Source organism: Manacus candei, unplaced genomic scaffold, assembly GCF_025592945.1.
Source record: "Manacus candei isolate 608988 ecotype Guabito, Panama unplaced genomic scaffold, ASM2559294v1 h1tg000018l, whole genome shotgun sequence".
Classification (NCBI taxonomy): Eukaryota; Metazoa; Chordata; class Aves; order Passeriformes; family Pipridae; genus Manacus; species Manacus candei.
In genome coordinates this window covers 3,141,683-3,168,458 of record NW_026138066.1, presented here as the reverse complement: position 1 = coordinate 3,168,458, position 26,776 = coordinate 3,141,683, and the positions used below count along the sequence as shown (strand labels likewise).

Below are 26,776 nucleotides of genomic sequence, written 5' to 3'. Positions count from 1 at the left end.
TCTACTCATTCTTCATTGATTTTTGTTTCTGTTTTCACTTCTTGGCTGTCTTCTCTGCAGGCATGGTGGAGTGCTCTGTTCAGAGCTCTAAGCCTGTAGTGTCACAAACAAGTCTTTAGAAAATAAATACTATAGGCAAAAAAATGAATCCTCTATGTAGATTTTTAGTTATTTTAGAAGGAAAAGAATTAAAAGAACTGTTGTGGTCTTGACAAAATATAATGATTGTAACGTTTTGCTCTATGATTCTTAATACTCTGCTCTTACTGTGCAGTCTTTTACACTTTTCACTAAACTCTTAGTCTGTACTTTGTAAATTGAAGTCGAACCATCTATCTATAACTGCATAGTAATAATTAGTGCGTGTGTGTATGTAGTCAAGGGAGCTATGTCAGGCTGCTGGTTATATTTGTAACTTCCTATTTCTGGGTTGTTGCATTTAGAGTAAAATATCTGCAGCACTATTCTACTTACAGAATGCAGTATGAAAACGGTATTTGAAGTTCATGCTATCCCACAGTAATTCAAACCTCAAATATGTTTTGAGAAAGGAAGGGTGGTTTGTGAAATTGAAACTCTATTTATGAAAACAGTTTTGCTAAGGATATTTTGTGGTGTTAGCAAACCAAGTGGGTATTGCCTCAGTAACAGTGATGTCTTACTGACACAGCAAAACAGAGTGATGGAAAGCTTTGGTGAACTCAACCATGACCTTTATTTCCTCTTCTCTTCCCCTTGCCTTTTACTTTTCTCCGTTCTACTTTATTCACTTTTTGTACTGAGTAGTGGATATTAACACTTAGTCTGTTCCCTAGAAAAGAAGCATCAGTGACAAGTTCATGGGATGTTGTGCAGGGAAATAAATGGCTGTGTTGTCAAGGCCTCTGCTCCCAGCTTGACCCAGTTTTTGAGGAGTAATTAACTCATTCTAAGGAATGAACACCAGGGTAAAGAACAAATGGCAAGCTGTGTGGAAGCTGTTTGGTTGTGCCTGGTCAGAGAGAAGAGTATGTGCATGTCATGAAGTTGGTGACATTTTTAGTTCTGAGTAGTTACATGAAAAGCTTGTAAAAATTTTTTAAATGGTTTTGCCCAATCAAGGACTTCTAATTGTGAAACATCATGACACAACCAAAGATTTCTAATTACTTCATATTCAGAATTACATGATTCTACACTAACTTTGTGGGAATCACCTCTCTGCTTTACATAAAAATTGTATGGTAAATATGATAGCCTAATAAGTTCTCTAAGTTTAAGCAGTTAAGCATTGTAGGTTACAGTAGTAAGAGACAGTAGTTCTTTAGATACAGAGATAGCTTGCCAACCTCCAAAGCCTCCTCCTTAGATTTTGCTTAGTAATAAATATTAGAAAAAGTCTCCAACACCATAATATTTAGAATAATATTAAAATTTAATTTAATAAAAAAATTAGGAGTTGATAGTATTAAAATATTAAATTGCAGATTTTATCTGAGTAACAATTTCGATGGGTAACAGTGATGATTATTCCAGCTCATGGCAAGTTCATTGGAACTTGCAGTTGACACACAGCAGTGTGTCTGTGGTACATCTCCCTGAGTCTGTTAGCTGAATGTGAAGCACACCAGAAGAAAAAGTCAAAGCACATTGGCTCAGTGGGGCATGTCCTGATCTGGTGTACCATGGGATCCTGGAGCAATACCATTTGAAGACTAGTGGTTGCCCTAAGGACTTTTTAAATTTTTAATTCAAAACACTGTTGTACTTGTCATCTGGCTGTGCTTTCAATTTTGTGCACAAAGATCAGAATTCTTACAAAGTCTAACTAACAGGTATGGTTGCCTTGTGTTTGCAACAAATAGACCAACTTCTGTTTTGTTTGGGTTTTTTTTTCTGTCAAAGGCCACTGTATAAAAGTAAAAGGTTTTCCTACTATATCAAGCAGTATGAAACAATTCTAAAGAGCTGAAATTATCCAACAGACAAACAAGAGTATATTCTGTGGAACAGATGAATTTAGAAGGAGCAGAGAATTGGCACAGATGAGTAAAGTGTTGGCATCCTCAGTGGAAAATTGGCTCTGGACAAAGCAGATGGATAAAGCAGATGTGGTTGTCATGTATTATGAAGTTACTATGGGTTTTGGGGAAACACCACAGTCTCCTCAGCATCCGCTCATCAGTAGCATTCCAGCTGTGGAAGTGGAATGAAGAGACCTACTAGAGGTGCCTATGCCTGAAATAGCTTCTCACAGCTCACCTGTCGAGAGTTTGTTTCTGCGACTCTTGACATGAAGGGTACAGTCTTCATAGGTGGAGATCCTCTTCTGTCCGTCTGTTCTGAATGAAGCAGCACTTTGAGCATTTTTACTTTTGCTGACTGCAGGAGACGAAATAAATTCAAAGCAATCCTCTTGGAAGAATTTTTTAAAAAATATATATAGAAAAGCGATGGTCCTTTTTGAAATTTCTTTCCCTGTTCTTCTGTTCCCTGTTGGGAGAGACTGGCTCATATTTTGTCTGATTGAAGGATATTGGAAGTCGCTCAGAACTGGCTTTGCACTTTCTTCCTTAATGGTATTTTGGTGTCTTGCTGTGAAGTTTGAAAACCTGTTCCTGTAGATCCTCTGTGTTTCACTGTGCTGTGTCTGCAGTTGGGACCAAGGTAACACTTAGATCTCTCTCCATGTTGAGTGGCATTTCTGATATGGCAGAGCAGCAGGGAACTCTGAGGGGGACTTCTTTCACAGAACATGAGTCTTAGCAGACTTGTATGTATATGTGTGTATGTAATGGCAGAATGTTTTGGCATTTGCTCTATAAATGTGACTATAAAATAACACCAATTTGTAATTCTTATGTTGACTCTCATTTAGAAAGTCCAGAATGAGAGATACTATCATGCAACTGTGAACACACAATGGCTGCTTTTTTCTTCTAGAAATTTGAATTAGCTGAGTCATATGAGACTTCTCAATGATTTCTGAGATAGGAAGCTTTATATTTTGCGGTTACTAATGGGACATTCTAATGTCTCTGACTGCAGAATGGCAGCAACAGAAGATTTTGGTGGGAAAAGTCACAAAGCATAATGCCAATCATAGTATTTTCTGTTACCTGATCTTGTAAAATTAGACTCAATTCGTGAGCAGAAACAATTTTTCATGGCAGATTAAAAGTGTGGTTAGGTATATCCTGTTCTTACCCTGTGGTAGATAAAATGCTGCAGCTGTTGGTTTTAGGGTAGAGTACCCATGGATTCTGTCACATGGTCTCACAAAGATGTAAACCATTTGAAACAGTCACATAGATTGTTCTATTGTATCAGCAAATCATACTGCCTTTGAGGTATAATGAAATTTTTTTGCATATGTACTCCTTTAAATGGTTACATTTTTCAGCCCATGGATATCATTGAACTTTCAGGTTTTCACCCAATATTTTATATACCTCATGCTGCTATGTATGTGTATGTGTACTTCTAATTTATGTCATTAAAATCTATGAGTAAACCTAATTAATATTGTAAATAAAACTTTTTATTTCAAGATTTTAACTAAATGTATGTAGAAAGGTACTGTTTATGACAGTGAGTTGCAGAGGTTTTGGATTTTTTTCTCCTTTTGAAAAATGAAAGAAGACTGAAATAGATGCAATTTTACCATATATATCTCAAAATAAGTAGTTCAATAATTTGAATCAAGGATTTGTTATTGTGGATGATGCAAAAATTAGAAGATATCTCATAATATATTTTTGCTTATGTATTTGTAAATTGAGTTAATGAGATGAAAAAATTTAGAGGAACAAATCATTTCCATCATACCATTTTCTTTTTAGGATGAAATTGTATATATGAACACTTGCATCTAAGATGATTTCCTCAGCCCCAGACTGCTGCTTTAAGTTGTCACTGACAGATAGGACAGCTTTGATTGCTTTATATGTGTTTTCTTAAGGTGTGTGTTTGTTTTTAGGTTCACCAAAAATCTGTCCCCTGACAAGATCAACTTGAGCACATTAAAGGGGGAAGGTCAGCTGACCAATTTAGAGCTGGATCAAGAGGTACTTCAGAATATGCTGGATCTTCCAACATGGCTGGCTATAAACAAGGTGTTTTGCAATAAAGCATCCATTAGGGTGAGTATTTTATTTTGCTGGAATGGTATTTCACCAAATGTTTCTTTTCCTTCTGTCTCTAAACTTTCAAGCAACTTTGTATTAATAGAAAATTGTGAGAAGTGCTTGATAAAATTTTAAAGACAAAGATGTTACCAGCAATAGTTTTGTACTAATTTTTGTTTCTCACGTGATGACATGAAATACATATGGAAATGATGAAAATAAGCAGTGTTTTTTTAATTATTATTTTTTCTTTCTGAGTAGAATTTATTCTTGCATGTTCTGAAAACCAGGTAGAGGTAAAAGCTTGTATTTGTCCTTGGTAATTAATGTATCATATTTACTGCTCTCTTTTTTCTGTGTTCTTTCTTTGCTCCTCTCCGTTTATTGCTTTCCTTCCCTTGTGTTGTGTTCTCATTTCCAAAAATACCTTTCTGAGGGATTCTGGTCTTTGGGAAATGTGGAAACACTCTAAAGCTAGTAGACATTGCTTTTTGGTCGGTGTGGCTGCTAATAATTGAAACAATGTATATCATCCCTCCCACATTACACTGATGTGGGAGTAAGAAACTAAGCGGTGGCTTGTTCTTGACAGAAGTTACAGTGTGGTCAAACATTGGCACCTCCTCAGTCTTTTGGAGAAGTTTGTTTGTGGCTTTTTTGTGGTGTGGCAGTTTTTTTGTTTGTTTTGGTTTAGTTGGGTTTATTTTGTTTTGTCGTTGTTGTGGTGTTTTTTTTTTTGTTTACCCCTGGTGGGACATTGTCCTGATTTTTCTCAAGGTAGTGAACTTGGTACCTTGTTGCAGGCACCAAATCAGCTGAAGGTCAATAAAGGGAATGTGGAATTTCTTTCCTTTGAAAGAACAGAATGAGTAACAAAGTGCTGCTTTTTATGATACTTGACAACTAGTATTAAAGAGACAGATTCTGTTTTGTTCCTCTGTTTTTCTGATCAGTGATAAGTAGATTTAAAAGTTCTGGGTTTTTTAAGACCTAGCAAATGTGTAGAGTTACTATATGGTATTTTCAGATAAACTTGATATTTTGAAAGTAATATTATTCCAAGTTCAAAAGTTAGAAATAAAATTTTTATACATAAAATGCATTCTAAACAAATGCTTAATTTTACTGTATTTTAAATATTTACTTTGCTTTAGAATACTGTTTTCTCTTGCAGATACCATGGACAAAATTGAAAACACATCCCATCTCTTTGGTGAGTTCTGAAATAACTCCTAAATATACTGTGTGTAGCAGAATCTTAAATATTTATATAGTTCTCTTGACTTGATGCTAGAAATAATTAAAACATCAGTAGGCCTTTACTTAATGTCCTCTGGGTAGCAGCAGATCAAGACAAAATGCCTTTATGTTTTCTTGGTATGTTTGTTTTCTTAATCTGTGGTTTGGATGCCATCACTATAATATTTGACTCTTAGCTACTTCTGTCAAGTTTTCAGTCATTACATGTTAATTTGGGTTCACCTGAAGGGTAGTTATTTGTCCAATTAAGCCCTTTTAAAAGTTCCTGCCTGTCTGTTGGAGCTATCTTTTATAAGGACTTCTCTATTCTACATCTCTACCTGATGTTCTCAGCCTCAGCAGGTTTGATACAGATAGCATTTACAGGGCTTCTGTAACACCTTAGGTTTCAGCCTGGATATAAATAGGATGTAAAATGTGTAAATAGAACTCAACAACAATTATAAGTAATGGTAATTATTGCATTTGTTTAATTTTGTTCTTTATTTTTAAGTACACTTAAAAATTGTAGCACAGTAATGCTACAATTTTGTAGCATTTGAAGTACTTTACTTGATGATGACTAAACTTCCTTAGCTGTATTTGCTTAAGAGTGAATATTCCCCTAACTGTCATGCTTCCCAGTCTTGCAGTGGATTTCTGAATGTGCTTGTAATTCCTTAGTTCTGAATCAGATTTAGAAAAGACATGTTGCTTTAAATATTTGCGGCATTTGCTGGTGACCCAGTTGTAATGTACTAATGTCTGTACTGCTTCTTCTTGACACCCAGAACTTAATCTGGTAATGCCAGGGTGGGATGATTCAACCTCTTGGCTCTATGATGCAACTGCCAAATTAGGAAATCAGTTTAAGCTGTGCTGTTCTTAAAGATTACACACTTTGATCTGTGGCAGCAAGGCATCGTTTCCTTTGTTCCTGTTGAATTTAAATTAGAAATCTTGGAGGCTAACATAATTTTCAAGGTAACCTTTTTTACATAAAGGTTTCCTTGAACAAGTTCATTAAATTGGTAACAAAAGTTCATTTCATTCTTCAGTGGTAGAATATACAACACCTCTTTTGATTTCTAAAGGAAAGTGAATTCAGTGGCCTAAGTGTCAAACTTCAGCCCTTCATTACATCACTGAACATCCACTAATTTGTGGGGCCATGGGGGCATATTTTTGCTACTGGGAGTTTAATTAAGTTGGAATAGCATCCTCTGTTTGCATAGCTTAGGAGGTGACTAGAACCCACGTGTTTAGCCAAAGGTCCTTTCATTCAGCTGAGTTGCCCTTTGTGAGAATCTGTCTGTTAACATAGTGGCACATACTGTTATCTTTGTAATAATCAATTTCTGGTTTTATATGATGAACAAGATACTTTTGAGGAGTGATCTGGGCTCTGAGGATGCTATGCAGAAGTTTTTGCTCTATCAAAGTACAGTAGTTACCAGTGAGAAAAGACATATATCTGCATCTTCGTTACCTCTTATTTATTGTATGCGAACTCCTTGAATCACTGTCCTTCCTACTGCTCTTTACACTAGTCATGTAGTGAAGAAAATTCTTAAAACCTTAAAAAGAATGGTCAAACACCCAACAATGTTAGGATAACAGGAGAAATCTTGGTTTCCCCCCCATCCTCAAACTATGGGATTAGGTTTTTCTTGTTTTTTCCTCTGTTATTGTTTTGTGAGGCAAGATAATCATTGAGACAGCTGAGAAAATAATTTTAAAATGTCCACATTTACTGTTAACAGCTAATGCTTCCCTTTAACCATCAAAATATAGTGAAGTATAAATAAATCCAGATCAGACAGTTTAGGATTTTTAATTGTAGTTAGGTTTTCATGGATAAGAATAGTACAGGAAAATGTTTGTGAAGCAAGCAGTTTATGAAGACAGGCACAATTAACCCAATATAATAATAAAGTCTAGTAGCTAGGGCAGATTGAATCATGAAAAATCTAAAACTGAGGACAAAGGTTTTTATTATATTTTGTCTGACCTAAGAGCATAAATGCAAGAATTCAGAAGGGGTAGTAGAAAGTAGAATTAGACAGGGACATAATCTTAACTGCTGTGTTTTGAATGGGCATCCAATGGGACAAAATTTCAGGACTATAAGCTTTAACCTAAGAGCCTTCCCAGGTTGTAATGATAAATTTAGGTCACAAATATTGCAATATAAGTTTGGAGATTCTTGTATTAATTCAATTGCTAGGAATATGGTTTTGCATTTGGTTTGTTCCCATTCTGTTCAACCTCTGTTAATATGCACGTTATGGTTCTACTACTTAAATAGGGCCTTTAGTTGAAGCAGGATTTAGATGTCTCATTCCCTTAATTGTCAGCTCCATTTGTAACAGCTACTCTTCAAGTACAAAGAATGCAAAAATATAATACAATTTTACTACAATATAATGTGTTGCAAATTATACTACAATATATCTGTTTAGAAATTACTTGTTTTACTAGATGTACTGAAGATTCATATATATATATATACGTGAGTGTGTATTCTATTCAGGTTTTATTTCAGAGATGCAGCACAAAACTTCGTGGACTATCATGAATTTCAGTGGACTAGTTTCAAATATTTTCCGTTAAAATTTTTTGAACTTACTGAACCATTCAGGAAACTCAGGAAGTATCTCACTATAAACACAGCCATATAGAAAGAAAACTCAGATGAGTACATTAAAGTCCATTTTGAAATGCAATTTTTTTGAAAATGAGTGTGATGGATAAATGATACTCAGGGATCAAGAATTTTGTGATACACTATTTGTCTGGGGATGTCTGCTAGAACTCAAAAAATTAAAAAACATGAAAAAAGTTAAAAAAGATAATTCTGGTACATTACAAAAGTTTATGGAAAAAACAACATGGTAAGAAATGTTTTATGTATATTTCAGAAAAAATTCTCAAGTGTTTTTTTTTTTTTGTTTCAATTTCTATTCTTCATATGTTGTCTATTTACTTTGTTACCTCTTAGATGTCCAATTTTTTTTGTTTTGTTTTGTTTTTCAAGTCCTTGGATAAAGTTGTAATGGAAATGAGCACATGTGAAGAGCCACGTGCCCCTAATGGACCCTCTCCTATAGCAACTGCATCTGGACAGAGGTCAGTGATGAAACTTACATGTGATCAAAAAAAAATGGATTACTATAAAACAGTTTGATCAACTGCAAATTAGCAGAAGTATATAGGGTTCCAGCTTGCCATGTCCATCTCTGCAAAATTTTATTTTATTACTTGTGCATGAAGTGGTTTAGTGAAAATGGAACTATCCAGACCCAAGCCTAGAGAATGTGTGAACTAGGTATGGAGCTTCCTAGGCATGTTTCATGTGGGGGCAACTGCTATATCAGATATTTACCAAGTGTAATTGTTAAGTTTTTTTAAAATTAACAATATCTTGCCTTCAGCTTTTTTAGAAAACATATGTAATGTTGATGTGGCTTTTAAAATTTTTTATTTTTTATTTATTTTGTCTAAAAAGCAGTTTTAAGGGTTATTTGTTAGTGTGGTGTTTTCAAGTTCTCTTTCCTTTATTGTATTGGCCAAATCTTACTGAGAGATTTCATGCACACTGTATATCCCAAAACTCAAGTAATTTGCTAGGACAATATAGAATTACATCAGTGATTTCCATCTCACCACACCCCCAGTCATTTCCTTTATATGGACACAAAACATTTTTCAGTGGTCACAGTGACCCATATATAGAGAAATGAATGTGGTGATACAATTGCTTTTCTTGTTTTAACTTCTGTGCAATGTGTAGAAGTAGTCCATGGACCTCTGTGTCTCCTGGGGTATAGCTTGAAAACCATTGCCATAGAGATTCTGTGTAGAATGCAAGTTATGAAAAGGAGAAGGAATGACAAACCACACAAACTGTACTTTTAAAACAAGCAGAAAAGGACCCAAAACAACAAAAGGCGAAAAATTTTAGATGTTAAAATAATATTTAAAATATAATTTTCCATTCACTAATCTAAAACACTCAGAACATATAAGATTTTCTTTAAAAAAGTAATTGCAACTCTAGATTTGCTGTAGAAGCGTAACCACTACTGTTTTATAGAATGAAACAAAGCAAATACTTTATGCTATTTTGAATATATGAAAGGTATTATTTTTAATGGATGGAATAACTTGACTTATAGAGATAAATACTAACCAGACTGGAATTGTCAAGTAATTAATTTGCTGTCAGTTACTCCTTATGTACACATAAAGAGTAAAATTTCTACATAATGCTGTAGACTGCTGTTCTTATATATGTATTATATATATTTTTATACATTTATATGTATGTATAAGACATTTAACATAGAAGGATCGCATTAACTGTTATACTTCATGTGGATTGATCTTAGTCAAATATATGTTCTTTAATCACTATGTAGAGATTAGGATCATAGGGTGGAAATTATTATAAACTAGATCAAGTATATTGAGTAAAAATTGCTCACTGGAGAATACACTAGGAACTTAATTTATTTTAACACCTGTTTCATTATTTATTTCACATGTTTAATATGCTTAATTTTGGTCCCTTTCCCTGGGCGTGTATTTAATATGTTGGCATTTCACTTTTTAGTGAATATGGCTTTGCTGAAAAAGTGGTAGAAGGCATTTCAGTTTCTGTGAACTCCATTATAATAAGGATTGGTGCAAAAGCCTTTAATGCCTCATTTGAACTTTCCCAGCTGAGAATATATAGTGTAAATGCAAACTGGGAACATGCTGACCTCAGATTTACCAGAATACAAGAAACTCAGCGCGGAGAGGTAAAGAACACCTTTTACTAACTTTTTTCCCTTGTTTTTGTCATAAAGGAGTAAGTTGAATTGCAGCCTTATGCAGTATAGGAAACATGCCATTACTAGAAATGGAGGCATTCTGTGCTCAGTAGTTTCAGCTGTCCTCTAGGAAGCCAAAGATGTAAAAATGGTGGATGTGAGTCAGATCAAACGTCATGTTTGTAGCAGTGGCCGAAGTGGATGCTTAGGGAAGAACAAAGGCCGAGGAAAGCAGGTGTAATGTTGTTTCGCTCTTACGTTCCCCTAATTTGTGACTATTTTAAAATTCAAACTGGGCCAGACTTGAAAAGTACTGAAAGAAAAAAGAATACTATATTAAATGTGGAGGGATAAGGCGTTGTGCTGGGTTTTATTATTATTATTGGTATTGGTATTAATTTATTATTTTTAAAGACTCAACTGGTTATTTGCTTGTGAAGGTTTGCCTGATGAGGATTTTGTTTCCTAAAGCAGTTTTAAATGAATTTTGGTAAGTTCTTGTGCAAGAATTAAATAATTTTCTTGGAATAGCTAAATCATATGTGTGCAAAAAAGTAATAGCAGTAAAGTGCATACATTTCTACTGTCTGGGAGAATTTCATGTGGAAGTCTGAGAGTGATGTACACCATTGGTTACCTGGCTTTCTCCCAGGTAACCAAAGTAAAATATATGCTGAGTGCAAGGTTGATTCTAAATACTGTGTTTAGAGAGACTTATTTTAGCATCATACATCTGGCCTTGGATAAAAGGGTGTTTTAAGTTTTGCCCATGATTGCCTATTTAGAGATGATTATTCCAGAAGAAATAGAGTTTACTTAGAGTCAAGAAATCTGGTAGTTGCTTTTATATAGCAAAAGAAAGCCCAAGAGAATATCAGTTAAAAATATCACAAAAATAAGAAGTTGAAAACTGTTTTTCTAACAGTTTACCTTTCCTGTAGCTCAACTGTATGTGTTAATGAAGTCTAAAGAGGAAGAATTAAAGTTTGACCAGATGGAATTTTGAATTGGCATATTTCTTACTTTTTAGGAAGAATTTGGTTCCGAACAGTTGCCTCATACACAACAGAACTTTCCCTGGGGAATGTTCCTTTTAGGGCAATGAATTCTGTAAACATAAATTCTTAGAAATTACAGTGAATGATTTGTTAGCAGTAAATTACATGAGAAGGTGAAAAAACAAATGAAGTGCTGTACTATGAAGATAACTTGTGCTGTAGCTTTGCACTGTAGCTATACTCTTATTGTGAAAAGGAATTTCCTTAGAATTTTTCTAGAAGCTTTCAATCACACTGCATCTCCTGTATGAGAAGGGTAGGTACTCTGCTTTTCTTCAAATACTGTTTCAGTATTTGAAGTATTTGCACTGGGCCTTTCCATCTTGCTCACTTGATTGTGTGTGTCTCCTTCCCAGACATATTGGGAATGTTTTACTTAAGTCTCTGCTTATATTCTCAGGACGTATGCCATAAGATTTTCAAATTAACAAGAAAAGAATGGCTGATGAAAAATAAGATGCATACCAAACAAACTCTTCCTTCTTGTGCTTTTCTTATGGCTGATCTTTTTTTCTTCAGAGAGTTATCACAGAATCACTAAGGTTGGAAAAGACCGCCAAGACTGAGTCAAACTTTTGACCAAACACCCCCATGCCCACTAGACCATAGTATTAAATGCCATGTCCAGTCATTTCTTGAACTTCTCCAGGGATGGTGACTCCACCACTTCCCTGGGCAGCCTATTCCAATGCTTAACCACCCTTTTAGTGAAAAAATTCTTCCTGATGTCCAACCTGAACATCCCCTGGTGCAGCTGGAAGCTCTGTCCTCTCGTCCTGTCACTAGGTGCCTGGGAGAAGAGGCTGATTCCCACCTTGATACAACCTCCTTTCAGGTAGTTGTAAAGAGTGATAAGGTCTCCCCGAGCCTCCTTTTCTTCAGGTTAAACACCCTCAGCTCCCTCAGCTGCTCCTCATAAGACTTGTGCTCCAGACCCTTCACCAGCTCTGTTGCCCTTCTCTGGACCTGCTCCAGCACCTCAATGTCTGACTCGAAGTGAGGGGCCCCGAACTGGACAGTCACTCTTCCCCCAGCCTGTAGCGCTGCCTGGGTTGTTGTGACCCAAGTGCAGGACTGGCACTTGGCCTTTTTGAGCCTCATAAAGTTTTCCTTGGCCCATCAATCCAGCCTGTCCAAAACCCTCTTCAGAGCCTTCCTACCCTCCAGCAAATCAATACTCCGTACCAGCTTTGTGTTGTCTGTGAACTTACTGAGGGTAACCTCGATCCCCTCATCCAAACCATGTAGGAAGGACTAGAATTAGTTTCCTCCTATTGATGTCCTCCTGTTCATTTGATGTTCTCCGTCATGTTGCTGCTGGACAGTCACTGTTTTTTCCCTGTTTGATTTTCAGTGTCCAGCTGTACTTGCTGCTCTTGTATCATTATTCTTACATTTGTTTGCTGTGTCTTCTAGAAATCCATGTAGTAGATCCAAAGCTTGTGGGATCTACATGGCATGCAGTGTGCTCAATGTTTAAGTTTCTCTTTTAATTGAAATAAAACACTCCAAAAAACCCTCTCCCATCCTGTAGCTTTGCTTCCCTCCCTACTCTTTTTCTATATACTATGATTTAACATTTTGAAACTAAACTACACAATCTTTTCTTTCCTCTCCCAAAGGCAGCCTAGTATGCAATAGTTGTGACCTTTATTTTCTTCTGAATATTTTAAATGCTGCTTGTTACCTTGGCCTGCTTGGAAGTAGCTAAACATTTCTGTGACATTTTGGAGGTAGGCAAGAAGGGTCAGGGCTTTGCTTCCCAACACCTGTAAGTGGAATAACAAGTGACTTGTATTTATTCTGTTCATATAGCTCATGTGAGTTTGTGTGTATATATATACAGATATATACATACACATGGTTAGGTGCAAGTAAACCATCATATTGCATGAAGTTTGTTTCTTTCTCTTTTTCTCTCTCTAAAGGTTTTGACTTTTAAAGAAATCAACTGGCAGATGATCAGAATAGAAGCAGATGCAATCCAGAGTTCTAAGCATGAAATCATGAGTGCTCCAGTTCGACTCATTACTAACCAATCCAAAATTAGGGTCACGCTTAAAAGAAGGGTAAACTTGAAAAGTTTGAAATCTTTTATTATTTTAATAATTAATTTGTAACTCATGCCCTTAATGCATACACACACATTGTAAAGGTTTTAAATTTAGACTGTATAAAATGTAGAATTCCCTGAACTAAATTTTTAATAACATATGATTGGTAAGACTGTAGAGTTTATGAGAAATACTGCAGGCAGATTTTGAAAATGAAGACCTTGTACAGGTCCTACTAATGAAACTGTTTGCTCTGCAGAACTTTGTTTATGATGATGCCTGTTGTTTTACCTCTCTAGATTCAGGTAATATTTACATTGCTTATATTTAGACAAATGCAGCAGTTTAATATCCAGTGCATGCCAAACACATAAAGTGAGGCATAAATATACTGTGTCTTGGGTAATTCTTAGTTAATGAGAGCAATACAATTTAAATTAAAAAATGTTATTGCTTTTTGCATTCTGCTTTCCCCCCCCATGTATATAAGAAACTTAAGTACTTAATGAGCCCATTCAACTTCTTTAAATTTTTTTTCTACAGTTAAAAGATTGTAATGTAGTGGCATCCAAACTGGTTCTGATTCTGGATGATTTGCTGTGGGTTTTGACTGATTCCCAACTGAAAGCCATGGTGCAGTATGCCAAATCTCTTAGTGAAGCTATAGAGAAATCAACGGAACAGAGGAAAAGCTTGGCTTCTGAAACAGCCCAGGTATGAGAATTGAGCGTCTCACTATATCATTATCAAGTGGTAATTTATTTTAGAGAATGTTCAGTTACTAATTTTCATTCAGCTATACATCTTGAATTACCCTGGGAATGAATCGTAGTATAAAATAGACTTTATTTTACAGGATTTTGCATATTGATGTTAGTTGCAGAAAATAAAAAAATATTTTCTTTCTTTATTCATGTACAGAGTATTTAGATTTCTGTATTTACTTAACCCTTGATTAACTAATTAGTAAATTTGTTCTCTGAATATTTTCTGGTTATGAATTTAAATAATTAAGACACACTAAGGTAACCTTAATGTGTGGGTAGATATGCTTACTATAATGATTTAAATTTCTTGTCCAGTTTGTTCTCATGGTACTGAAAAATTAGCTTTTAGTAAGAGCTTACTCTCATGCAGCTCTCGTTGGAACATATAGTGAAAAATGATTCTACTTTAAACATATTTCTGCTGGCATATCTGTGCTACCGATGCTGCATATAAACCTTGGTGGTCTTCAGCAAATGCAGCAGACTAGACCAACTGGGCTTTGTGAGTGTTGAGGGGAGGCACTTCTTGTCTGGGAAGAAGCCGGACAAATACACTGGTAAAAGACACTGCTATAAAAATAAAACATGATTTATTACTAAGACTGATTACCGTCAGTTATGTACTGTAATGGAGAGTTCAGTTCTTGTGATGGTCCTGATGCCTTACAATGTGGTTTGATGGTTTAGCCACAGCAATCTAATGGTTAGCTGTTCTTGAGCAGGGAGGTTCCAATGCTTCAGTGCCCTGTACTTACCAGTTCTCTGGTACTGGCACCAACTTATGTTTGATCCTATTGTGATTTAGTTTGAGGAGCTAAAGTAGCAGAAGGGAGCCCACTCTTGGTTTAGTTCCCTGAACAGCTTGCAACAAAAGTTAGAAAAATACCAGTGCTGCAAGTGACAGGCGTGTAAGGAAGTAGGGAGGACAGGGAGAATGGGGATGCACTGGCACTTCCTCTTTATGATGCACACCCATTAGTTCAACTTAGCTTTATTCTAAAACAGTACACTTAAACCTCAGTAATGATCCAAGGTGAATGTACATCATGCAGATTTTTCTTTATTTCAAAGGCTTGTTTTGTATAAGTAACTGGATACTTACGCTTGAAAGAAATTATAAGCATCATAAATTGATACAACTAAATATTTTTTCAGAGCTCTGCCCCTGCACCCAGCTCTCAGCAGGTGAAAATGCACCAGACAACAGCAGCGTCTGATCAAAACGATGCAATAGTAAAATTATTTAATGATTTTGATGTTAAGGAAACTTCTCATCACTTAGTAATTTCCCATTTGGACCTACATATATGTGATGATATCCATTCTAAAGAAAAAGGTAATTTTTTTGTTTTTTAAGTAACATATCTGTGACTTATAATCATCTTTAGAAGACATTTTGAGGAATACAGTAATGTTAATCAAGAGTCTTTATTTTAGTGGAATAGTCAGAATTGTCTCCAGTGTCTGTGGACACGTGTAAAATTATCTAGATGGCTCTACCAGGACAATATGTTGTTATTGAATGTAATTATTTTAGAATAAATGCAATAACTGTGCTAAGAGCACTAGTAACTTCTGTGTTTTTTCTGTCTTCTAGAAACTGATCCTCTCAGTCTGATTGTTACTGCTGGGGTTTTTTTCTTTTATAAGTTAACTGGGTTATGAAGAATGCAGTGGCAACATTACCATGGCTTGAAAGGGTCACTATACAATCTGCTTCTGTAATACTAATATACAGACTAATAAAAGAGCAGTCCTCTTTGTTTTACTAATTTAGACAATTTGGTATGATCTGCAGGACATGGAAAGAATAGAACAAGTGTCCCATGACCTTAAAATTTTGTCTGTAAATTTGATATGTTGGTTTTCTTTTTTTTAACAAAAGGCTATTGCATGTAGCCATATTTAGAATCAGAAAAACCGAAGGCAAATGACACTTCTTTCATGTCTTTTAAAAGTCATCAGAAGAGAGTGACATACTGGTGTATATCCAAGGAACTGGCTAGTTACTGAAAAAATTATGGAAACATACAAGGTCTGCTGAAGAAGAGTGTGAAAAACTGAAGTTTTAGCAAATGTGTTTCCTTGATTAGGGAAGGCACTTGCAGAGCAGCAGAGCATAACGTTCACTGGCTAGAGACGTACTTCCTTACAGGCTGTGTATCCACTACAGTTGGAATCTGTCATTCCTAGTGAGGTCTCTTTATTGGTCCTTTATTTCTGGCCATGATGCTTAAATTGAACAATGGAAAAAATCAGAACAGAAGACTCTCAGAAGATCTCTTCACTGCAATATTTGTCAAATAAAATATATTATATTTACAGTATTCTTTAATGTAAATGTTGACTTCAAATGACTGATCATAGTCGCATTCAGTGTAAAAAGTTTTGTTTCAGAAAAACCGCAGTGATACGAGTTGAACACGTTGTCTTTTTAATAACATTTAGAACAATATGCAATTTGCTAGTAGTGCCTGAGCACAGAGTTCTGTGAGTTGATCTTTAGAAATCAGTGAAGACTACCTGAATGAAAATTTTGAGGGAAGATAATGAGGTTGTAAGGAGAGACAGTAAAGGGGAGGAAGAAGTAGCTGTTGAGTGTTTAAAGGATTGCAGAAATTGAGAACTAGCATGCGAACTGCAACCTGCGGAGTCAGTCATTGCTTTATTTTACAGACCCAAATAGACGTGTTACAGGAGGGGCCATGCAGCTTTCCTTCAGCTATTTAACAGTGGACTATTATCCATTTCACAAAGCAGGTATGAAAGTGAACATTTTGTGAATTACCTCTGAATGTAACTGTTGCTTGAATACTAAAAAATAATTGTGTTTGTCTGTATATATTCAGCTTGGATAATAATGCTTAAAGCATTTGAAATGCACACCTTTTTATTTCCTTCTGTATTTAAAAACAAACAACAAAAGAAACAACCTGGGAACCAATTTAATTTCTGTGAATGAGCTGTTTGAGGCCACACACTTTTCACTGTTCTGTTTGGTCAGCAAAATGGTGTTTACACATTTCTGACATGAAAAGAATTGTGTGTTGACAGAGGAAGGCAGTATGTCAAACTGAGAATTCACTAACTGCATATTTGCAAGAGTCCATCTGCTAGATTTTTTCACATAAACAAGTCTATTATTTTACATCCATATCTGAGCAGTGTTTTGCTTTTTATTTTGCTAAACAAGAATCCTAGTGTGGTAGAGGTTTTTGCCCTTTTGTTAAGAAATGTCATTAAACAAATTAGCAATTTCCAAAGAAGCATTTCTTACAAATAATTTCTAGTATAAATCTAAAAAATTTAGAAGAGACAAGATACATGTTACAAAGCACTTGACAAGAAAGTGGAGAAAGTCTTGCTAAAGCTGAGGTAAACAATGCTCTACCCTATCTCCCTATCAAGCCACTTGTCTCATAGTAGAAGGCTGTAAAGTTCCCCAGGGATGACTCCTTCATAAAGCCATGCACATGTACTTCCAATTACCTGCCTGTCACTAGTGTATTTTGAAATGGTTTCCAGGATTATTTGGTCTGTTGCCCTCTTTTACCTTCTTCCATTACCTTCTTTGAGGTGAGGCTGACTGGTCTGTTGTTCTTTTTATCTTCCTTCTTGAAGATAGCAATAACATTCGCTTTCTTCCAGTCCTCAGAAACCTTTCCTTTCAAAGATAATTCAGACTGGCCTCCTCATGACATTGGCCAGCACTTGACATCTCTCAGCACTTGTTTCTATGGACTGGTGGATGTCTGATCAACAGATCAAATGTTTCCTAAGTTAATGCTCTTCTGCTGAGGGGAAGACTGCTGAAGTTTTCAAGGCCTGGGAATCTTGAAGGCAAGTGTCACCAAAGAAGGCATTGACTGTCTCAGCCTTCCCCATGCTGTTTTTCACCAGGTCCCCCGTCCATTCAGCAGCAAGTCCAAGCTTTCACTGCTCTTCCTTTTGCTTGTGATACACCTGTAATGCTTCTTATTAGACTGAACTCCAGGTAGGCTTTCCTAACCACCATCCACCATATTCTTTTTGGGTAACCTGATGCCGCTTCCACGTGTTGTACAGCTCCTAGTTCATCCACATGGACCCCCTTGAACATTTTCTAGACTTCCTGCTTTTCCATTCTTTGGCTTGGAGGCAATTCTCCACCCAACTCTCCTGAACTCTGCTTCTGTCCATGTTTATATCCCATATTCTTTCAAGAGATCAGAGGCTGCTCTCTTGAAGGTCTGGGCTGTCATTTGTCTTTGTCTCATTCCTTCACCTCAGAATCCTGAACTCCACCATGTCATGGTAACTGCAGCCAAGGCTGCCCCTGACCTTCATATCCCTGACCAGTTCTTCCTTTTTTTGTGCTCTCTTTGGCTCCTTGGTTTCCTGTGTTAGGAGGTGGTCATCAATGCACTTTCAGAAATCGCATGGATTGCTTGTCTTGGTGTGTTGTCCCTGCAGTAGATGGTGGTGTGCCTGAAGTTCCTAACGAAGACCAGAGTCTGTGAACATCATACTTCTTTCAGTTGTGTGAAAAGGGCCTCATCATCTTTCTAATCAGATGGTCTGGAGCAGAAATCCATCAAATCATCATCCTTGTTGGTCTGTCCTTTAATCCCAACCTGTAAGCACTCAGCTGGCTGATAAGCCATCCCAAGGTTGAGCTCAGTTTCCACTGATCTTGCCCTCCTTTCTCTCTTGACTTGTGCTTCCCAAAAACCTGTATTCATCATTTGCAGCACTTCAGCTGTGTGTGTGCTGTCTTGCCACATGTCTGTGACCCCAGTGAGATCACAGCCCTGCAACTGCATACAGATTTGTATTTCCCCCTGCTCCCACATGTAGCTCATTCTGCACGTGTTAGTGTGCAAGCACTTCAAAGAGGCAGCTGCCCAAACTGACTTCCGAGAAGCAGTATGAGAGCTTTACCTGTGGTGTTGCTGTACTGAAGTCCTGTAGGTACTTCAGAGTTTGTGTGCATAAACTTGGGGTTGACCCCACTTTAGTCCTGTTTTGGAGAATCCCAGCTTCATGGGCTTCAGTTTAATGCATCTTCGCCCTTTTGTTCTTTCTGGTTTCTTCCCTGTTCCTTTCTCTTCTTCCTTAGCTGTAAAGATGTGAATAACCACCAAAGATATCTGTGAGGTAGTAGGGTGGGGAAAAATATCATGTCTTGTGATAGGCCCCTCCCTAAAAGTTTCTTCCATGCTGAAATATTTGCATTTAGACTTGATGTCACATTTTTTTCTGAAAACATTTTCCTGTTTTAATAGCAACCATATCTACTCATCCTCAGTGTAAGTATCCAAAGGCTCATTAAGTCCCAAATAAAGTAAATTTTCACATGGTGGTATTTAAAGAGTGATGTACCAGCTGGTACAAGTTATTTGTATTGCATCCTTATTATTGAACAGGTTAGTAGAATGTCTTTACAGAGACTGAAGATATCTCAATTTCTTTCAGAGGTTTGAATGCTTGACCAACAGAAATGCTGGAATTGGAACAGGAATTGGAAAAAGGAATAAAAAATTTCCATTTGGCTTGATTTTTAAGGCTGTGTGTGCTGCAGCACTGCTTGAACTTACCTTCTTGTTTGTGTGCCATAAAGGTGCTAGAGAACTAAGACAAAAAGAATACATTTCTGGAAAGGGACCAGGAACTTCTTAGGACATAGTTCTGGCAGGAAAGATAAGCTTGGAAAAAGTGACCGTGATTACTTGCTCTCGTTTTTTTTTTTATTAAACATTTTTTGCATGTTCTCACATATGACATTGGTGTGTCATCAAATTTCTCGGAACTGCAAATATTTGATGATGTTTTGAGTGTTAGTGGTGTTAAAAGGCAGGTGGTAATATTATATTCTGAGTGATTTTGTGAAGTACTGAGACTTGTGTTTATGTAATATGTAACTTCTGTTTTAAAGTCTGTTATGACTTCTGTTGCTCTATAATTACAACATACAATGAGCTTATATTTTGAAGAATTGTGAAATAGTGCAAACTTGTTATCCTGTTAGAAGCAAACTTTCAAATGAGTTAATATTTTCACCATTCCTCTTATTTGCAGGAGACAGCTGTGACCACTGGATGCATTATAGTGATGCCACTAAAACCAGAAGTGGATGGGCTGAAGAATTATTAAATGAATTCAAAAGCAATGTTGAATTGCTTAAGCAGGCTGTGAAGGATCAGGTTGTAGATTCTCCTCCCAAATCACCACCCGATGTATCTCCCCAGAACCTACAAACAGGTACTTTGTTTACATCACTAATGCTCTAATTCCATGAAATGTTAAAACTATTAAAAAAAAAAAGTGTTCTTTTCAATGATTCCATCACTATTCTTTCCTACAGGCAAAGAACAGATACCGAAAGGAGCATCTAGGGCATCCTCTGTATCTTCCCAACATCCAAAGGGCAAACTGATGTCTAGTCCTATTGTGGTTAGACTTGCAGATTTCAATATATATCAGGTACATTTCTTAAAGTTAGTAAAACTGGGGCTACTTCACCCTTCACTGTTATCTATGTTTTTTAAGGGACAATTATGAAGCCCATTGAAATTAATGAGACTATGCATTCATTATTGGATTAGACCTTTATGGACCTGTTTCTGCTTTGTTAAAATTGGTGGATATTTTCTCATTGACTTTATATTGTGGCACTATCACAGTTATGTGTTGGATCCTAGTTCTACTATTCCCCAAATTATGAATTTGAAATTTAAAAATGGATCTTTTCATTGTACTATGTTAGGTACCCGATATTTTAATATGCAGTTTTGTATACCAGGCTTTATTGTTATATTTTTCAAAGTAAATTAAAAAATGTTGAGGGTTTTTAAATTTTTAAAATTTTTCTTCAGTCCCTCCCTCCTCTGTGATATCTTGAGTAGACACTTTAACCATTTCCATCCCCCTCCCCTTTGTTAGAGGGGGTAGTTTGAGTTGCTGGTTGTGGTCCAGATTCACTCTTTTGAGGCGAGTGGAGTAGAGAAGGACTATATTTGTTAGGCAGAATGGTAGGGATATGGGAGGATCTACTCTAAGTCTCAGGTCCTAACAAAAATGCTTAGTGTGTGCCCTTTGTCATTGTGATTTCTACTTGCTCTTGTTCCAGTTTTCAACACATTTTTTCCATATCACTTCTGGTATTGTGAAGGGTTGCAGCTTGCTACTAGGAGCCTTCATCTGAGTTTGAAGTGGTTTTATAATATTGTTTTGTACTGTTGGTGTTTCCATTTGCCTTCTGCTCTTCAGTTGCTTATCTCCTCCTCTATAGAAACACATTTTCAATTTTTTTAATCGTCATTATTTCTATGCAATTTCCGGCATCATCATATATTCCATATTAATACACTGGGTAATTTCAAACTAGCAGTTTGACCTACTAACTGTTGAATGAAAGAGCTTTGTTTTGACAACATTCTTTTTAAACTGGGATGCATTCAAAGAAATTTAATACATATCAAATCGTGATTTTTTCCGTGTTCCATAATTTACATTGTAAGGAGACAGGAATGGAGGATTACTGTTCCATGGTGTTTTGATTCTCCTGTGAAGTAGCCCTTCAGGCATATCGAAGCACACATATCTCTGCCAGGTGCATGCTGAACACCTTGCCTAGCACATATTTGAGAGTTGACCTGTGTACTGGAATCTGTCCTTACAACAGTACAAGGACTTCCTAATATGTGTGTAATAAACTTCTCTAGCTTATCTATCCCTTATCTAGTTATGGGATCCTTTGGGACAGACTGTATGCAAACACACTAAATCCGAGTGTAACTGCTTAAACAGGAGCTGTAGTGTTTGCAGTAAAGATTATCAGATCATTCTAGGCTTCTACTGAACACCTTTGAAAGTGACCTGCTACCTCCTGCCTCCTATGAAGGAAGGGGATCTGATACCTTTAAAACTATATAGTTTTCTTGTGAAAGTGTTCTGTGTGGATTGCTTCTGCTACAAGGCAACTAGGTGTATCGCATTGTGTGTTGTAGTTGAGGATCTACAGCTGAGAGCAGTGGAATATGACCCTGTTAGGGACAGTACCTTGCAACTACAAATGCCTAATGATTCATAAAAATGTAATATATTAATGAAATTAATCTTTTATCTTTTACAGGTTTCGACAGCAGACCAGTGTCGTTCTTCCCCTAAAGCTCTGATCTCTTGCAATAAAAAGTCACTTTATCTTCCACCAGAAATGCCAGCTATTCATATTGAATTTACTGAATATTACTATCCAGATGGAAAGGACTTTCCTAGTAAGACTTCTCTTTTTTTTGTACTGAAGCATAAATTTTGTGTGTTGCTTTCACCTTTTTGAAGCTTAAAGCTTGGAAATAAGTAGTAGCTTTCTAAAATGGAAAAAAACCCACAACACTGTTCCATTTCCTCAGTGCTTGCTCCTGGCAGACTCCTAGTAATACTCTTTTTTATAAACATGGTTTGTAAGTCTGGAAACACAGCATTTTTACTGGCACATTAATTATTCATTCTCCAACATCCACATACTGTTTCTGCAGTTTCACTGTCTGCCTACATAAAATAACTCAAACTATTGCAGTAGTATCTAAGATGCAACAAAGATCTGCTGGAGTTATTTGTAGGAATGTGTTCTGGGGCTGGCCCTGTTTTATATACAGAAATGTCAGTGGATTTCCTGGGAATGGGACTTGAGGACAACGAATCTCTGTGGTTTTGCCCTTCCTCTGTAATGAGGACATTCTCTCCCTCTCCTCAGACTTGATTCTATTCTAATATTAGTTTTTACATTCAAAAATTCAGTCCCTTGCTTAAAGTGAGAGAAAGAAGCATCACTTCAGGTATCCACTAACAATTTATTCTTCTGTGAGACTAAAGGAGTGGGTTTGTGTTCTTTCTCTGATGAAAAATACTGGTGAAAATGTAAGTCCGCACCCATTTAAAAAGCAAACAAAACCTGACCTATAAACATTTTACTTATTCTTATAGTTTTGTTTTCTCTTTTCTTTTAGTTCCATGTCCGAATTTGTATGGCCAGCTGAATGCTTTACAGTTCACCCTGGATGAGAGAAGTATTCTTTGGCTGAATCAGTTTGTGTTGGATTTGAAACAGAGTCTTATTCAGTTCATGGCCATGTACAAGCTAAATGACAATTCAAAATCAGATGAACATGTTGATGTTAGAGTGGATGGACTAATGTTGAAGGTATGCTGTCATTGAGGAAGGTTTTGTGGTTTCTTGGAAAAATGTTTTTTCTCTTATTCTAAAAAGCTACTAGCAAGCAACTTAAGGAATAAATACACCAATGAATGAACAAACAGCCCATGCAATAAGCCACGCTGCTCTCAAAAACTATGCAGAATATGATGGTTTGAAGACAGACATCTGTCTTCTGTACTACTTCATCTATGTCCTAGGGGTATTTTGGTTTTGTATTTGAAGACCTGAATGGGAGTATTAACAAAATATTTCCCTGTGTTTGGTGAACCTGACATAGCAGAAGAAAAAAATATTGAGCACTAAAGTAAAAGTAACTGGTGAAAAAAGTCATATTTTTACTCCATATTAATGCAAGGGCCCTCTCTTGTTCCTCTGCTTGTAGTATATCTCTTTCATCTTGTTAGTGAACAAGAGTAAAGAGTAAAAGAACAAGAGCCTGGAGCAAAGAAAGCAGTTCATCTGAAGGTTTATTTCCTTCTCCAAAACCCATTCTCACTGTTTTCTGTTTCATGCTGGCTGTTGGCTGTAGTTCAGGTACACAAGTTCTCTATATTCCAGAGGAGTGATGCTTGTTAATGCAACTGAACATCAAATTTTTGCTTCCCTTGTATTTTCCTTCTTTGTAGAAAAAGAATCATTGAGCAGATAAACTTCCCACCCTCCCTCATCCCCCGTTTGCATTGGGCATTTCACTGCATGGTTTCCAAGGTTCAGAGGTGAACAAAATGAGTTTTTTCAATGGTGTTCACAGGAGAGGTTTCAAAGGTTCTAAAAAGTCAGTTTATGGAGAGATCTTTATCTTCCTAAGGCTCTTGGTACATACTTAATGGAACTTTAAAAGGACATGGTTTGTACTGAATAAAAGTAGTTATTAAGAGTTAACAGCTGGACAACTGCAAATATAGATTGATCTGATATTGAATTATTAGTTATGAATAACCTACTAAACTAAGAGAAGTTAAAGTATTCTTAAATACCTCACCCCTTGATTCAAATTATTTATATCATCCTTGTATTAAGAGCATTATTTTTAATCTAGCAAATGATTACTATTTTAATGGTGTGCTCGATGTTTATATATCATATAGTAATTATTTCATTTTTTTATTTTGTTCTGAGTCCTTGTATGGACTTGAAGAAACTTCATTACTCCCATCTTTAAGTGTTATTAAGATGACTTTTTTTTTACTCCTGCTTTCTAGATTCAGCATGGAGATGTGACAGAAGGTAGTATCACTGATAGTACCAAAACTAGTGTGGCCAAGGTCCATGTTAACAACATCAGATACAGGATTTGGCATAAAATGTGTTACCGTTAAAACTGGCACTAAAAATACTCAAGTTAAATAAAATACAGTTTACCGAACTCTTTTGATGGTTTTTAGGAATTGGAGCATATTGTTATTTTTGTGATGAAAAAATGTATTATTATTATCAGATAATTGTCAGAAATACCTATTCTGTATTCTGCAATATTAGGAACATTAGCTGCATTAGCACATTTAAGTGTTTGCTTTTACCTTAATATAGAAATAAAATATTGTAGTACTCAGTGTAGTGAAAAACCTTATTTGACAAATCAAATTGAACTCCAAATTATAATTCTCTGTTTTTCAAAGTTATAAATTTTTGAAACACTTGAAGAAACTTTTTACCAAGCTGTTTCTCAGTTGAAGAAATGAGACACTTCAGCCTAATGTAGCTGAACTAAATTTAAGACCTTCAGATAAGAAAAGCCTGAGACCCTTACATTCTGTACAAACATTGAGGTTTAGATGCCACAGCATCCTTCTTGAAAATTAGAGGAAACATAAATCATAGACTGTGAGCCTGACTTATCCCTGCTCTCATAAAATTATATTACTTTGTTTTAGCTGTCGTGGCTATTATTTTGTTTCTTTAATTGTATACCTTCTTAAGCTACATATTTCTAACTAGACAAATATATTTCTCCCTTGCAGATCATCATCCCATTTGAAAACAAATCTGAAATTCATAAAGATCAACCTCGTGCACTTTCCATTCAAAGTTCAGAGATGATTGCTACGAACACCAGATGCTCACCAAACTGCAGACACTCTGATCTAGAAGCTTTGTTTCAGAACTTCAAAGACTCTGAATTTTTTAGTAGAACTTTCACCAGTTTTCCTAAGTCCCAGAAAAATTTTAATCTTTTGCATCCAATCTTCCAGAGACATGCTCATGAACAAGACACTAAAATGCATGATGTTTATAAAGGTTATATCATCCCAAAATTGAATAAATATGCATTAAAGACATCTGCAGCTACTGATGTTTGGGCTTTGCATTTTTCCCAGTTTTGGATAGATTATGAAGGAACGAAAAGTGGGAAAGGCCGACCAATAAGCTTTGTGGACTCATTCCCGCTTTCACTTTGGATTTGCCAGCCTGTAAGATTTGCAAAGTCACAAAAAGAGCTTTTATCGCATAATCAGACAGCTTTGAACATTCCAAGAAGTGAATCTAGTGATCTTGCTAATAGATTGCAACGTAAAAAACTTCTAAAGGAATATTACAGCACTGAGACAGAGCCCTTGACCAATGGCATTCAAATGTCTGAGACTTCAGGAGTGCTTTCTGAAAGCTCTTCCTCTGATGCAGATGTACATGTTCTTGTCCATGTTCAGAAACATGTAAGCGTGCAGATCAATCACTACCAGTATCTTTTTTTGCTGTTTCTCCATGAATCTCTTGTATTGCTCCTGGAAAACTTAAGGAATGACGTAGAAGCAGTGACAGGAAAACCTGCAAAGCAAACAGATGTCTGCATTGGGATCCTACTGAAAAGTGCAGAAATAGCCTTACTACTCCATCCAGTGACTCAGGGAAACCCTTGTAAGTCTCCTGTTGTGGAAGAAGGAAGTCCCGTGGCATCAGAACTCTCCCCTGTGGGAAATGGGGAAGCTCTTACTTCAGAGAGTAAATTAGTTGGTAGTAAGATAGTGGAAGCTGGTATTACTAATTTTAATTATGTAAATGACTGCAAGCCTCTGAATGCTGAAGTTAATAAAGGAATTTTAATAGATCCTCTTTTGTTTAAATCAGACAGTAATACAGATTTTCAGAAAGGAATGTCATTTTCAGATGATGCATCAGATAAAGGTTTGGGAGATACAAGTGAAGGAGGAAGCAGTGGACTCTTTAGTAGAAGTGATTCAGAGGAGGTCTGTGGACCTCTAAGTGAGAAAAGTAGCTTTAATCCTAGGGATTCAGTGTCCATTCTGAATAAGAGAGAAGATTCTACTGAATTTTTCATTGATAAAGAGGATGACAGAAATATATTCTCAAATAAGTTAAATGAACAGGAAGGCACAACTGAAGGCTGTCCTAACCAAGTCAATGACTTGGAAACAGAAACTGCCTTAGAATCTGAAGAGCTTGAAATCAACAAAGACCAAGTGACTTCAGTTAAAATGTTTGCATCCCAGTCTTCATCAAGGTATAGAAGATTTAATACTAAATCAGTTTTCCTACTCTTTGAAAATATTTAGCAATCTTGTTGGCCACATACTTCTAGT

At 36.2% G+C, this 26,776-nt stretch overlaps 1 protein-coding gene across 7 annotated transcripts in view; it reads left to right on the top strand.

Moving 5' to 3' along the window:
* BLTP3B (bridge-like lipid transfer protein family member 3B) overlaps positions 1-26,776 on the top strand; it is a 53,316-nt gene that overhangs the window by 12,512 nt on the left and 14,028 nt on the right. For 5 of the 7 annotated variants that reach the window (XM_051784782.1, XM_051784781.1, XM_051784783.1 and 2 more), the window contains 13 exons: positions 3,959-4,121; positions 5,281-5,319; positions 8,383-8,474; positions 9,961-10,150; positions 13,149-13,289; positions 13,818-13,988; positions 15,197-15,377; positions 16,718-16,801; positions 20,099-20,281; positions 20,385-20,503; positions 22,155-22,296; positions 23,029-23,222; positions 25,199-26,697. In XM_051784782.1, the coding sequence (XP_051640742.1) occupies positions 3,959-4,121; positions 5,281-5,319; positions 8,383-8,474; positions 9,961-10,150; positions 13,149-13,289; positions 13,818-13,988; positions 15,197-15,377; positions 16,718-16,801; positions 20,099-20,281; positions 20,385-20,503; positions 22,155-22,296; positions 23,029-23,222; positions 25,199-26,697 (3,198 nt within the window). Of the gene's footprint in view, positions 1-3,958; positions 4,122-5,280; positions 5,320-8,382; positions 8,475-9,960; positions 10,151-13,148; positions 13,290-13,817; positions 13,989-15,196; positions 15,378-16,717; positions 16,802-20,098; positions 20,282-20,384; positions 20,504-22,154; positions 22,297-23,028; positions 23,223-25,198; positions 26,698-26,776 lie in introns of those variants that run through there. The other 2 variants (XR_007904116.1, XM_051784785.1) reach the window with 2 other exon arrangements.